At 40.1% G+C, this 16,024-nt stretch overlaps 1 protein-coding gene across 5 annotated transcripts in view; it reads right to left on the minus strand.

The window, feature by feature from the left end:
* ppp2r3a (protein phosphatase 2, regulatory subunit B'', alpha) overlaps positions 1–16,024 on the minus strand; it is a 342,270-nt gene that overhangs the window by 74,486 nt on the left and 251,760 nt on the right. For all 5 annotated transcript variants that reach the window (XM_072572892.1, XM_072572891.1, XM_072572893.1 and 2 more), the window contains 3 exons: positions 14,005–14,256; positions 7,676–7,779; positions 3,581–3,683 (listed from right to left, as the gene is read on the minus strand). In XM_072572892.1, coding sequence (XP_072428993.1) covers positions 3,581–3,683; positions 7,676–7,779; positions 14,005–14,256 — 459 coding nt within the window. The remainder of the gene's footprint in view (positions 1–3,580; positions 3,684–7,675; positions 7,780–14,004; positions 14,257–16,024) is intronic.

Consider the following 16,024-nt stretch of genomic DNA (forward strand, 5'->3'; position numbering starts at 1 on the left):
TCCTCACACTCTTGGATCGAACATGGACAAAAAAGCTGATCTCCAGAGACATGGTGAGAGTGATTGCCTTTGACATCAAGATAGCATTCAATTGAGCATGACAGAGTTCAAATTAGTCAATGGGAATTGGAGAAACCGTCACGTCTGGTTGGAGTCATACCTGACACAGAGGAAGGTGATTGTGCTTGTTGGAGGTCAGTCATCTCAGCTCCAGGACATCTCTGCAGGAGTTCCTCAGTAGTGTCCTAGGCCCAACCATCTTCAGCTGCTTCAAAGACCAACCCTCCATCATATAGTCAAAAATGGGGGCGTTTGTAGAGAACTGCATAATGTTTATTAGCATTCGAGACTCTGATACTGGACCAGTCTGTGTCCATATTCAGAGTTGTCTGGATAACATCCAGGCTTGGACTGATAAATGACAAGTGTCAGGCAATGCCCAGTTCCAAGAAGGGATAATCTATTATGCCTTAATTGGCTCAATAGCACTACCATCGTTAAATCCCCTCCACTAACTATATCCTGGAGATTACCTGTGACTAAAAGCTGAACTGCAGTAGCCATATAAACATCACTCACCAACAGATCAGATCCACGCACCATATTCCTATCTCATCTGCTCGGAAATTAAACAATTCAGTGGAGGAAGAATTCATAAACACCCCATTCTCAATGATGGGGGCACCCAGCACATCAGTGCAAAAGATAACAACTCCAGTCTTCCCAAAAGCTGTCCATCATCTATAAGGCAGAAGTCTGGAATTTGATCAAATATTCTCCACTTGCCTAGATGGGTGCGCTCCAAGAACACTCAAGAAGCTTGGCACCATCCAGAATGAAACAACCCATTTGACTGGCACCTTAATCAATACCATCGGAATTCATTCCCTTCCCCACTGACGTATAGTCACATCAATGTATATTATTTACAAGATGAGCCTCAGTAACTCATGTTCTTTTATCAGCCAGTGACTTCTATCACCTAGAAGAATAAAGAGAACAAATACATGGGAACAGCTCAATTCAGGTAGAGCACTTATCAGGGACACCAAAACCTAGCTTAAAATCTTGCAAGTTCTGGCATCTCCAACCTGAGAATACCCTTATAAAAATGTTCTTCACATTCCACACAAACAGTACACTGCACAGGGTGGCCAGTCAGCTATACAGTCAACAGCTATTTTTATTTCTGATGCAGCTGCCTCAGGAGACACCTGATTTCAGTTTGCAAACTTATTTCTTTTGTTTCATACACAAGGCAGATCAAGCAAGATCTATGGAGGGAGAAACAAGAGTTGCCATTTCAGGTCAATGACTAGCAGGATGGTCACCAACCTGAAACATTACCTCGTTTCTCTTCCTACAGATGCTGCCTGACTAGCTGAGCCATTAAAGCACTTTGCTCAAATTTCATATTTCATATTTCTAGTCATTCTCATTTTGCCTTATCTTTGTTTCAGTTGATTTCTCATTTTTTACATTTTAATTAGAGGTTTAATAATTAAATTCAACACATTATGAACAAATCTAGGAACATAGAGGAATAGAATTTGTTGACACATTGTTCCTTTTTTTATAGGAGCAGGCTAGTGGTCACATCAAATGTTTATAGTCTTGCCACGTAATTTAACGTTTATCATTCAGAATCAATCTCATATATCCACACTGTGAATTTGGTGTGGTGTCCAGAACTAAACATTGCACTCAAGCTATGGTTTAACCAGCTTTGTACAGTTGTAACATGACTTCTAACCCATTGTATTCTAATCCCTAAAGCTCAACATTCCATTAGACGACTTTGTAAACATCTGTTGTTGACATTCTAAAAACCTTTGTTAGTGGCATTCACTGGAAAACTACTTAGGGCCAGTTGAGATATTGGAACTTTTAACCATGCTACAGAGAATTTAAAAATACTTCCAGGTTAATTATACTTTATTTCTTAAAAAGGTAATTGCAGATTTTGAATTTAATTCAAGTTTCACCATCTGCCCTAGTAGGATTTGAACCCATATCTCCAAGATCATTGGCCTGTGCCTCTGGATTACTTGCTTAGTGACATTACCACTATGCCACCACCTCCTTCATTTGCATTTACTCAACTTTTTTTCTTATGCTCCATCCAATTATGCAGAGAACTCATTGCTGTGGCACACCTTCCTTCTGCTCTATTGTTATTGTACTGCTTAGTTCTCTCTTACTCGTCTCCTGATTTAATTGCTTTGCACCTTTTTAGGTTTCCCTTAACCTAAAATGCCCAATGCACCATTCCTGACTATGACTGTAGTCTCTTTCACATCATTTTTACTATCTTATCCAACTAAGATTTGGAGATGCCGGTGTTGGACTGGGGTGTACAAAGTTAAAAATCACACAACACCAGGTTATAATCCAACAGGTTTAATTGGAAGCACACTAGCTTTCGGAGCATCGCTTCTTCATCAGGTGATAGTGTTGTGTGATTTTTAACTTTATCCAACTAAGATTGCTCCACCAAAATTTACTACATTGAAGTGCTTGCACAGCCTTATTTATTCTTCCCATTGGCTCTTGGACCCAGCCTTGTTCAAGTGGAACTCATCTCAAGGCAACAGTCCCTTACTATGTTGGTGTAGTATGAAATACAACCTCTCATTCTGACAGCACCTCTTCTACCACATATCCCTTTGGCATGTGCAGATCCTTCAAGTAATAAGCGACAGAATCCAATCCTGGAGGTTGTTCTGCAAAAAGAAAGATCCCCTAGTATTTGCTGAACTGGACCTCCCATCAATTTCCCTATGTTGTTGAACCTATTGTAGGCCACAATAGCTGAATGCTATACTCCTTGCCCCAGTATCCTTGCTCAAGATGTCATTTACCCTGGCATCAGATTACACGTTGTGTAGGACTCTGTTCTGAATCTGCATCCTCTCAAGCAACACTTAACAAGTTACACTTCCCTTCCGACTCCATTGGAACAGTCCCCGCCCCAAGGGCCATGGTTCGCATTCTGGCCATCGTTTTGATCATTTTTATCTTCATACACGTAAATACACTGGACTTAATTCTACCAGTTTCTGGTGACAAACTGAGAGGATTGATCAAACAGCAGTTAATGAAATAAGGAGGGGAGTCCAAAATCTTCCTTCTGCCATTGCATATCACCAGCATTGGGAACCTTACTACCCACTGTGGAGTCAGCTGCATCACTTAAGGGCCAAATTAAAAATTTCTCACTACCCCATTGCCATTTTGCTCACATTAGGAGGGAACACCACCTTGGCCAAGTCTACGATCCCTTCACAGTTTTAATTGATTCTTATCAAGGCACCTCAGAGTCTCCTCATTTTCAACCTAAAAGGGGAACCTCTTATTTTTAAACTAACTATCATCCCCTAAATGTCCCCTAATTATCATCATCCTCTCAAGAGGAATCGTCATCCCAATGTTCATCAATTCAAGTCTCCTCAGTATTCCAAGCCAGTCACACACAATTTTTTTAAAAAACTGCTCATAAATGATCATGAAAAAAAATGGCTTTGTTAAATAGTATGTTGCACTGAAACATTCACAAGATGACAAAAGAGTAGGTGCAGACCTGCAGCAGTGGGATGAAGTCTTCCTGTTCCAGATAGTTACAGCCTGGTTTGGCAAGAAGATAAACAAACTTAGATGCATCATCATAGTAGTTCTGCAGTACTCTGTGAAAGATAGAACCATTGCACATATTACTCAGGGACAGTTAAAAACACACATTTTGTACAGATCAACAAGTAGTCCTGCCTTAGATCTTTTTTCGTTTCATCTTATATTAATGTCCTCTTTATATACCAATCAACCACTAAAGACAAGCCGTTTCCATCCAATGCAGCTAAAAGGCTCACGGGAATGAACAGGTGTGGGTGTCTAAGCCAAAAGCTCTTTTAAAGAACTAGCACAGGCCCATGGGTTGAATCTCCTCCTTTCTGCGCTGTGATTCAATGATTACTTCACCAAGTGAAAAAACTGAATCAAATCACCTCATTGATTCCCTCTTAAAAACTGTCCAATGCCACAATAAATTTTAGAAATTTTCTATTAAATTTTTCTAGTAACTCTATATTCCTCACTTTGTTCAATCACTCTATGACCTTTGTGTGAAATGATCTGCCTGTACTGCTTGCAAAACAAAAAACTTTTCATTGATGTGTAACTGACCAAAAAGCTGAGAAATTGTGCCTCCAGCAGCCTTCTTAGTTAAATATAAAAAAATCTCAAAGTATTATTTGAAAGAGGAGCAGGGATGTTATCCCTGGTGACTGGGTGAAGAACTATTCCTCCATCACCATCAGTTTAAAAAAAAATCTTTACCACACCATTATCAAATAGCTTTTCATGGCAGCTTGCTGTGTGCATATTGGCTACTGTACTTCAAACAAACTTCATTAAGATATCCAGTTGTCAAAAACAGCACTATAGAAATGGAAGCTTTACTTTCTCCTTTTAGTTTTGTACTTTTATCATCTATTAGATTAGATAATATTAATAAGAAAGATGAATTTGTCTACATTATTCATTAACTATCCACCTTAAAGGCAACTCCAAAAATCTAACAATGCTGACTTTGCCCCAGTGTAAGTTTTCGCATTTATCAATTTAGTTTTTTAAGTTCTGAGGATTACAACAAAATGGAACTTTTGAACTCTAGCCAGTGTAATTCACCTCTGCTGAAGCTCTGACATCATTTAGATAATCAAAGCCATTATCCTAGAGCTGCAAGATAAAACATCAAAGAAGGTCCCAAAAGTAAAAACAAAGTTTTATATCCATATTCTTCAGTTTGTCAAGTGAAATTTGCCTTTACACCTCAGTCTATAAAATATAGGAAGCAGTTTGTCTTATATTAAGCAGTATAGTTTACAGTTTGCAACATTTTCACTACCTGTGTGCTCCTTATATTACATTAAACGACTCAAATTACCATTAGACCTTTTTGACCTATGTGAAGGGCATACTTATAAGTATAGTATGCACATTATTGCTTGGTGCCAATAGATCAAAACAGGTTTTCCAGAATCCTAATGGTTTCATTGGCCCAATGGAAAATGTTCATAACAAGAGCCAAGAATATGAAAAGGCCATTTTACCTAGCGCATTTTATCCCCCGATCACTCAATCCCCAAGAAATTGCCATTTACACTTACAAGATTCAGCTTGTGTTTCTTCCTCTGCTAAACTATCTGTAAGACTGTTTCAAACATACATAAGAGTAAAAATCATTGATCTTTAATAGCAATTAAGAAATTTTTCATGTTAAATTCAAACTTGTTTATTGCTAGACTAATTAAGCGACAACTTTGATAAATTTAACAGAAGTTAAAGCGACATACTAAGGGACTAAGGATTTGATATTATATCCACTAGGATTTGGAAGGAAGTTTTATGAACTAAAAGCTAAAATCAAAAGAAAAATAAACAAAAGTCCTGGAAAGAAAATTTCCAGATTTAAATAGGAGATTGAATGAAATACAGATCTATTTTGAAAGGAAACTTTTATTCTTTCTGGGATGTGGGTCAATACTGTGGCCTTTCATTAATTGCCCTTGGGATTGAACCTGTTGGGATTTTAGAAAAATCAATGCGAGCTTCATGGTCATCAGTATCAAGATTAGCTTTCAGTTCCAGGCATAACAGCTGAATTCAAATTCCACCAGCTGCCATCCCTGGGATTGGAACCCATGATTTGATTTATTATTTTCACACTCACCTAATTACAGTGAAAAGTTTTGTTTTGCAAGCAGTACAGGCAGATCATTCCACACAAAGATCACTGGGTGCTTGAACAGAGTGAGGAATAAAAAGTTACAGCTCCAAAGAAGGTGCACAAAAATCAAGATCAACATTAGATTTGAAATTTGAGAGGCCCATTCAAAAGTCTAATAACAGGAGGGAAGAAGCTGTTGATGAACCTCTTGCTACATGCGTTTAAGCTTTTGTAAGATCTAACTGACGGAATCGGTTAGAGGAGATCATGGCCGTGGTGGGAGGGGTTTTTGATGATGTTGGCTGCCTTTCAGCGGCAAGGAGAAATGTAGATGGAGTCAGTAGATGGAAGGTTGGCTTGTGGAATGTTCACAACTTTCTGTAGTTGTTCCCAGAACGTTAGCCTGGGCCACTAAGTTACTAGTCCAGTGACATTACCACTATGCTACAGTTTCCCCATGATCAGACAATGCCCTGGATCACAGGGCTGAGAATTGCCAGCGTGATGTCTGATGATGGGATTCCAATTCAGTTTAAACTGATAAGAAGTTTTTTACTGAGAGCCATGAAGGTCCTGTAAAGCCACATTTAAGAATAAAAGAGCAATTCAAACAAAAGGAATCAGGATAGTATAAATTTCTTGCGCATCCCCTTCACTTCATCACTGGTGGTTGTGCCTTGCACTATCTGAAGTTAACTCCTAGATTCACTCATTCAACATTTTTTTCCTTTCTAATTCCCTTTCTTCCTTTAACATACATTTCAGCAACACGTTTCATCAGATAGTATCTTTTGACATTGAGCAAGCTGCTTCACAGAAGTGTATACAAACAAAATTTCAGATCAGTTGACACAGGAGGAGATTAGGACAGGTAATCAAAAACCTGGTTAAAGAGCTAGGTTTGAATGATCATATTAAGGAAGGAAAGAGAAATAGGAAGCAGAGGTCTTTAGGGAAGGAATTCCAGTCACAAGCTAGCTGAAAGCAGGACTGCCAACGACAGAGTAAATTAAAATTGGGAAAGCATAGAAGGCCATAGTTGGAGGAGTACAGAAGTCCCCCTGACCAAAATTATAGATGTCCCCCCCCATGTGCCTCTTTGTTTGATTTGGAGTCCAGTTTGAATTGACTATGCTTCTATCTGAGTACCTTGGGATGTTTCTCTCTGTTAATGATGCTAATAAATGCAAATTGCTTTTAGACCTATGGTCTGTTCAAACTGCCTTCTAAAAATAAACTACTCCAGCTTGCAAGAAATTAACCTGCCCAAAAGCCATGTGGAGAGGATTAGTTTGATGCGCGCAATAAGATTAATCTGTTTTAGGATTCTTTCACATTTCTAAACAACATTCAGGCAACTTCGTATCTCATTCTAAAAGTAACATCATGTAAAAAAAGTGACTTATTTAACAACAAAATGAAATAAGTGAAAAGAATTGACTTAGTTAACTGTGGCTCAAGGACACGCTTCTTGCCTCACATTTAGAAGATAATGACTTCAAGCCCCATTTTCAAGAGAGATACATATATACTCAATCCAGATTAATACTTCAAACAGGACAGAGTGAGTGCTGCACTGGCAGATGTGCCATTCTCTCTTTAAACCAGGCTCCCATTTGCTCTCTCTCAGACAAACATAAATGATTCCCTGACAGTTTTGAAGAATAGAGGAGTTTTCCCAATATCCTGGCCTTTATTTATATCTCAACTAGTATCACCTAAAACAGATTATCTGGTCAATAATCTTATTGTGGTTTGTGGGATCTTGCTGTGCTCACAGTTCAATGCGACGGTTTAAAGAAGTGCCCAGTTGGCTGTAAAGTGGTTTGAGACGTCTGGAGGTCGTGCAGGGTGCTGGAGTCATTTTCCATGAATGTGAGGTACACGCATCCTTATATATTACCTGCTGGTGACTGCAATAGCAAAACACAGGACAGGGCTGATACTCACTTTCTCCACATTGTTACAAAAGAGCGTACAGACACAAATCCTGTCCGTTCTCCACCAGCAGAAATGAACATGGGGGCTTTCCAGTACAAAGGGCAGCTGCATGCCTGAAAAAAGAAACAAAAATCAAAACTCCATATATAGCTTTCCTTTCACAGAAGCCAAAAGGGAATGATGAATCTTTGAATAAATCTATCACAAACATATTTAAATTAAAGTGGGGTTTTCACTGCAATTTAGCTGATATTGGTTGTGATAAAAGCATGCTTTATTTCTTCAATTGCCCAACATTTTGAAATTTTCTCCATCCACATTTGTCCTTTCACTTCTCTAAGCTGGGTTTCAATACAGCCCGAATGATTGATTCTGTATAATGACAGGCTTTTAAAAAAAACTAAACTAGTGTTTACTCAGTACGTTAAAGTAAACCCTGGTTTATATTAAAGTCGGACAGTGAAATGATTGTTTTACGAAGCTGACTATTTCTAAACAGATAGTAGCAGTGGTGCAGTAAAAGAAATACTACAGGGCTCAATCTTGATATGAAAAAAGTCATTTTACTTTACCCACTTTACTTTATGATGATGTCTGGTAGAAAATGGAAACATTAGAGTCAAAAGCATTGGACTTCAGTTAAAAGAGATTTATGAAATATTTTGGCTTGTATTAATAATTGTATCACTGGGTTACTTTGAGGATTTAAAAAAAAATTCTCTTCTTGATTTGGCTAAAATAAATTAAAGTTTGTTGAATGATAAATTTTTAAGGTTTATAGGATCCAATATTACTCTGTCCTTTGTTCTGACAAAGAGACTCAACCCAAACCTACCTTAGATAATGAGAGACTCACTCAGTCTGATTTTCACACTTTTAATCAAAATGTTGGGGGGGGGGCAGGCATTAGCTGGGCACCAACACAGCAGTTCCACCATCACGATATTGTGACCTATCAGGTACCAATCAGCTAAATAAGCGCTGACAAGCAGCTTAGGCGAATTCTTTCACCTATTGCAGGCTTTGTCATTGGTATTGATGACAGCCAACAGGCAGACCTTGTCAGCTTGTCCAAACAATAGTCAGTCAAGGACTATTCCTCAGGGGATCCAGCCATGAGAAGGTAAGTGTTCTTTATATTCTTCAGCCAGGGTTAGGGTCATAGGGGATGTGGGTCAGAGAAGTCAAAGGCAGTGGTAGGAATTCTGCATTGCCCCTCTTGTGCCTCCGATTGCTTCCAGATTGGGGCAATTCCCAGGCGGGAATTTAGCCACTTTTCCAGTCTACCGGGATGACAGGTATTTGAGGCAGTGGTGAGTTGAGGCCCTTAACTGGTGAACAAGGTAAAGTCATTACAATCCCAGAGGACCATTGGGCTGCTCTCACATTAGAGTGAGATGGCTGGCATAGGTTTAATCTGAGAGTTGCTATACCTCAGGTGAGGGGAATGGTCAAGTAGATGGGACCTTTGTGGTGACCTCAGCTGATGTGGGAATTGAACCCATGCTGTTGACATCACTTTGTACAGTAAATCAGCTGTGCAGCCAAATGAGCTAACCAACTCCCTTACTACGAATGGCACCTTAAGGTCCTTTAACTGGCGGAGGGATGGGAATGTGTGGGCATCACAGTGGTACAGCGGTTAGTACTGCTGCCTCACAGTGCCAGGGACCCGGGTTTGACCAAGCCTTGGCTGACTCTGTGGAGTTTGCATGTTTTTGCCGTGTCTGCATGTGTTTCTTTGGGTAGTCTGGTTTCCTCCCACAGTCGAAAGATGTTCAGGTTAGGTGGTTTGACCATAGTACGTTGCATCAATATAGTGGCCAGGGATGTGGAGGCTAGGTGGGTTAACAATAGTAAATGTGGGGTTATGGGGCTAGGGTGGATACTGTTCAGAGGGCTCGTGCAGACCCAATGGGCCGAAAGAGCCTCCACTTGTACTGTAGGGATATTATGATTTGAAGTCCCTAAAGAATATTCTCATATAGCATTTAATTGATATGGATGGGTATGACATGACCTGTGTCGAGAGGGTGATGCTGGAAAAGCACAGAAGGTCAGACAGTTTCCAAGGAACAGGAGAATCAACGTTTCAGGCAAAAGCCCTTCGTCAGGAATCATGACATGAACTGTGTGCTAATTTACGGAGTTGAAGCAGTTAAGTGCTGAGGGAAATGAGCCTCTCCTTTGTGTTGCTAAAATCTTATTTTCAACCCGTTGGAATTGGTTCTTACTCTTAAGTATTCAATTTATAAATAGGAGAAGGAACTAATTGGTGAGTAATGAGGGGTAATTTTATTTTCTACTCTGCAATCTGCAGTTTATTGCAAACAGCCCTGAAGTAAGCTTAAGGTAAGGCAGTGCAGTTCTGTTGTGTGGAATGGTTATCCTGTGTCACGTGGGGACTTGTGGTCTTATCACATAGACAAGCATATGTGCGGGTACTGTCACTGGTTGCAAGCACTTGTGCTGTAGGTTTTTAGAGCTTGAACAGCAGCTGGAGACATTCTCGTGCATCTGTGAGGCATTGGACTTTGCAGATAGCATGTTTAGCTAGGTGGTCACACTTCAGGATAGGGGCATATAGGCAGCTAGGGAATGGGTGACCACCAAGCAGGTACTACAGGTGTCCCCTGACATTATTTTGCCTACTAATCTGTTCTGGATACTGGTAAGCACAATGGTTTCACACAGGAATGTGAGTGAGGATAAGCACATGGTACTGCAGGTGCCTCAGTGGTATAGGAGAGACTGAAGAGTGAAAAAGCATTAATGAGAGATACTTGTTAGTTTAGGGAACAGACAGGTGCATCTGCAGCTATATACATGACTCCAGAATGATAAGTTCACCCCCTCCCCTTCTGTACTGTATGATTCTATGCATACAGAAATAAGAGGGCACACAAATGCATTGCTGAAAATAAAGTGGGGAGCACTTCGGATTCTCGGACACTATCTGGCTATGGGTGAGATGGCACCCATAAGAGCCAGATAGATTGCACCTAAACAGAGTCAGAACTAAATTCCTGGCAGGGTGTTTTACCAGTGCAGCTGAGGAGGGTTGTAACTATTTCAGCATGGGTGGGGAACCAGGAGTATATAGAGGAATACCAGGGTGAAATATAAGAGAGACCATTAACATCAGAGTAGAGAAGAGTATGCTTTATGTAGCATTAGAAGTAAGGAGAAATCTAAACCAGGACTTTGGTGTATGAATGTGAATGCACAGTGTATAGTAAATAAGATTGGAGAGCTATAGATGCATTTTGCCATATGGAATTACGGTATTGCAGTCATTACAGACACCTAGCTCAATGAGGAGCAGGACTGGGATATTCTTGGAAGCAAGATATTCAGAAAAGATAGAAGAAGAAAGAGGGTGAGGGGGTTGCTGGTATTGATTAAGGAGAGCATTGCTGTGCTAGAGAAAGAGAATGTCTCAGAGGATTCAAGATCAAAATCAATTTAGTGAGAGCCAAGGAACAGAAAAGGTGCAATTACACTGCTTGGTGTAGTCTATAGATCATTGATTAGTGGAAAGGATGTAGAGGAACAAATTTGCAAGGCAGTTACAGAAAGATGCAAACATTATTGTGCTGTTATAATGGACAATTATCCAAATGCAGACTGGAACAGAGGTGGTGTAAAAGCAGAGAGGTAAGCATTTTTCAGTTGTATTCAGGATTATTTTCTACAGCAATGTGTGTCCAGTCTAGTGACAAAGAACACAATACATGATCTGTTTCTTGGAAATGAGGTAGGCCAAGGAGATCAAGTATCAGTGAGTCAACATTTAGCAGACAATGATCATTTTATAAGGTTTAGAATGATGGTGGAAAAGAGTAATGGACAATTCAGAGTAAGAATTATTAATTAGAAGAGAGCTGATTTCAATGAGGCAAGAACAGAGCTCTGTCAGATAGACTGGAACCAAAATTTTTATGGGAAACATTTTAGCCGAATAATGGGCCACCTTCAAAGAAGAGGTGGTCTGGAAAAGGTATATTCCTCAGAAGGAAAAGGTGTGGCAAGCAAATCCAGGGCTCCTTGGATGAATGAGAAAGAAATTAAAATAATGTGGAAAAAATTTACATGTAACATGTGACAGGACAAAATACAGTTGAGAAACAACCTTAATACAGAACGATCAGAAAGGAGGTGAAAATAAAACTGAGAAGCAAAAAGAGGTTATGAAGAGAGACTTGGAATTAATATAAAAGCATACCCCAAATATAGGCAGATAAATAGTAAAGGTTTATTAAAAGGAGGAGTAGGGACCAAAATTGGGGATTTACACATGGAGGCAAGAGGCATGACTGAGGTATTAAATTCACACCCTGACTTTTCAAAGGAAGCATCTTCCCCATTCATACTTACATGTGACAAAAGGTCATTCATCTATCCACTTCTACCTGCAGAGAAGTGATAATAGGGTTTCAATACTGATCGGACTTTTGATAGTGGCCTCCCCTCCCCTTATAGGGCAAATCAGTGAATTTATTGTGAGAACTTTTATTTCATAAAATCCTATAGTGCTGCAGTGTCAAGTTTATGCTCACACCTGAAGTATATTTGTGCTGCAAGTTACTTGAACATCAATCCAAGGCCTCACGTTCAAATTGCTTGCAAAAGCAGCAAATGCAATGTGAGGGAAAAGAAAATCTTCACAGACTAGTTATGATCTGGAAATGTGATGGAGGCATGTTCAATGGAGGCATTCAAGAGGGCATTAGATGATTATTGGAAGTGAAACAAGTGCAGCGTATTGTTGAATGGATAGCAGAATGGCAATAAGTCATAATGTTAATTTGGAGAACTAGTGCAGACATGGTAGTCCAAATGGTCTCCCTCAGGACCATAGAAATTTTGTGATTTTAGGGTGAGCTGTAGAGATTTTATTTTAGAATTAGAACCCCTACAGTGTGAAAACAGGCCCTTCGGCCCAACAAGTCCACACTGACCCTCCACAGAGTAACCCACCCAAATCCATTCCCCTACCTTATATTTACCCCTGACTAATGCACCGAGCCTACACATCCCTGAATACTGTGGGCAATTTAGCACGGCTAATTCACCGAACCTGCACATCTTTGGATTGTGGGAGGAAATCAGAATACTCAGAGGAAGCACACGCTGACATGGGGAGAATGTGCAAACTCCACACAGAGTCGCCCAAGGCGGGAGTTGAAGCCAGGTCCCTGCCACTGTGAGGCAGCAGTGCTAACCACTGAGCCACAGTGCCACCATACAGTGGGAGTATCTCTCCAATGTGGGAGGATCTCTCCAAGGAGCAACTCCTCCCAACAGTTCCCTTTCTTGTCACCTCTTATGAAACCTCCAGGGAAGGGATCATTCCAGGCAAAGTGGAACTGCCAATAATTCCCCAGCATACAGCAGCTGCCAAATTATGGGTGGCAATTCAGACTCACCTGTAATTGACTCAGGTCTTTACCTTACTTATACTACTATACTGTTACCTTGCAGTTAATTTTGTTTTGCCTTTGATGAAAATATACTGAAACAAGGGTGAGCAGGAAGCACAGCAATCACTACGTGCAATGACTGAAAAATCATGGAATTGAATCAGTTAGAGCATTTCCATCTGGGTCAGAATGTTGTGGCCCATTCGAGGAAACTGGAGTTCAAAATCTAGGCACACTTTCTTTCTGTAACCCCTTTCTTTTAAAGTCATTGCTCAAAGGGATAAACCATTGGGCATGATATTTGATAGATTGCAGATGCAATTCTGACCTTGGACTGATGTTCCAGCAACCTAGAGCATAAATATATAGCAGTCTCAATTGTGAGCTTAAACGTTTACTTGACAAACTGCAGCAATACAGAACATTATGAAATAAAAGTTGTCACAATAAATTCACTGATCTGCCCTATAATTTGGGGGTGGAGAAGCGGAGGTGCCAAAGTCCAATCAGTATGGAAACTCTATTATCACCGCTCTGAGGTAGCTTCCTGCAGTATAGGCAGGGATAAATGATTGACCTCTTGTCACATGCAAGTAGAGCTGACGAGGGTGGCAAGCTGAAGTTTAATGATGGAAGATCTCTCAATCTGGTAGAAAAATAATTGGCAGACAAGAATCGACCTTTAAAAGGGTAATTTAACACCTCCAGTTGGCAATATTTTGCTTTGGAGGCCAGTGACAGTACACAGATTCCTGATGATATTCATGACCAATAACTAAACAACCACAACAATAACATTAATTTTAGAATTCTGGTGGAGTAGATACAAGGGAAAATTTAAATTTACATTAAACTGGGAAAAAAAAACCTTTCCTTGTCATGCATGATTTTTGATTAAAACACACTTGGCCCTACCTTTGTGATTTTGCCCATTTCATAAATATCAGCTTTCTCATCCTCCAGTTCGGCAAAGGCTGCTTGAACCTTGGAAATGGTCTCGTCGTGGTTGTTAGTAGCACTTGGAAGTCCTTTCGGGAAGTAGAAGCGTGGAATGTTTATGGATACAGGAGTGCTGACAACAACTTTATTTGAAGGGGGAGGACTGGGAGCAATATTTGTCACAGTAGGGGGTGGAGTTCCAGGTTTCTTTTCTTTACTGTTTTGGACCTGTAAAACAAATAACAGAACATGCAACATAAGCTCTGCACTTGTTCTCTTCAAAGGTTCCAATGGGCATGGTTTTACATCGTACATACATTAATTTAAATGCTTCTTTCATGTTTAATGGAAATATGTATCACTGATATGGGACCACGTTATGTAGACAAGGAGGCTTTCCAAACTGATGGAAAACATAGGGCACAATGCTGTTTAATCAGAGGAGGAACAATGTTTTATTTAGCATCAAGCTTTATCAGTTCACATTTTACATATGCTCAAATATTTTATAAGTGCAGCCTCGCTGATTAGTGGGCCCTTCCAGAGCAGTCTTCTTGCTAATTTTATTGGCTCAAAGTAAAATAAGTACAGGTCAGGTGGTTGTGAAAGAGATTGGAAATTTGGGAAAGTTCCTGACCCCACAAATCCCTCTCCATTAAAGAGGTTTTAGGCTGCTATATTTTCATTCCAGTGAGATGTCAGGATGTGGGTGAGATGGAGGTCAGCCTATTGCCTTCAGTGGTCGCCCAAGTAACATTGAAGGCAAACTGTATAGTGAGATAGTGAGGCTAGAAGGACTGCCTTTATTCACTGAGACACCAACTCAATTGTACTCATGTTTGTCAGGCCTCATGTTGCTCTCCCTTGCCCCATATCTCACATGTTCACTCCATGCTCCCCCACAATTCACCATGTACCTCATATCTCTTATCATCCTTTTATAATTCATGCGTCATGAATCCTCCATATACATTCTTTCAATATCACCATGTAGAGATAAGCAGTTATAATGACATCATCTGGAAATTGTATCTATAAAAGTGGACATCTGTGACTCTTTTACGATCTCCTGATGCAGACATATGGGTCTTTCTTTTCCTCTGGTTAGAAATAGTTAAAACGCCCAAGAGTTAATGTAATCTGTGTATAGTTACTAAGTTGGAACAACATTTTGTTCTCAAAAACAAAAGGTCTCTTTGGCTAAAATTTATTATTGTCTATTCTTCATCACAAACTGCTGAATTGCCTCTTAGATTAGCACTGGAAAGAGGATTGGTGACTTTATTCTACTCCAACTGCAAGGCATCAATGACATTTTATTGTAACAAGAGGACATCAATGACCTTCTCGTTGTTATAACATCACCCACTTACTCAACTTACCCTAGTATTTGCTGACCCACCTCAGCCAATCACCCATCCCTGCCCACCTTGCACCCTACCAACTCATCCTTCTGCTACCACTCACTCATCTATATATTCACTCTTTGATCTACTCACTGACAGTCAGAATCGTAGAGGTGTACAGCACGGAAACCAAAACTTTGGTCCAACTTGTCCATGCTGACCAGATATCCTAACCTAATCTAGTCCCGTTTACCAGCACTTGGCCTATATTCCTATAAACTCTATTCATATACCCATCCAGATGTCTTTTAAATTCTGTAATTGTATCAGCCTCCACCAATTTCCCCCCTTGCAGCTCATTTCATATATGCTCATTCTTCCATGTGAAAACGTTGCCTCTTAGGTCCCTTTTAAATCTTACCTGTCTCACCCTAAACCTATGCCCTCTAGTTCTGGACTCCCCCACCCTAGGGAAAAGATCTTGTCTATTTACCCTATCCATGCCCCTCACGATTTTATAAACCTCTATGAGGTCACCCCTCAACCTCTGACGCTCCAGGGAAAAACAGTCCCAGCCTATTCAACTTCTCCCTGTAGCTCAAATCCTCAAACCCTGGCAACATCCTTGTAAATCTTTCCTGAATCCTTTC

The sequence above is a fragment of the Chiloscyllium punctatum genome, chromosome 6 (genome assembly GCF_047496795.1).
Source record: "Chiloscyllium punctatum isolate Juve2018m chromosome 6, sChiPun1.3, whole genome shotgun sequence".
In the NCBI taxonomy this organism is placed as follows: domain Eukaryota; kingdom Metazoa; phylum Chordata; class Chondrichthyes; order Orectolobiformes; family Hemiscylliidae; genus Chiloscyllium; species Chiloscyllium punctatum.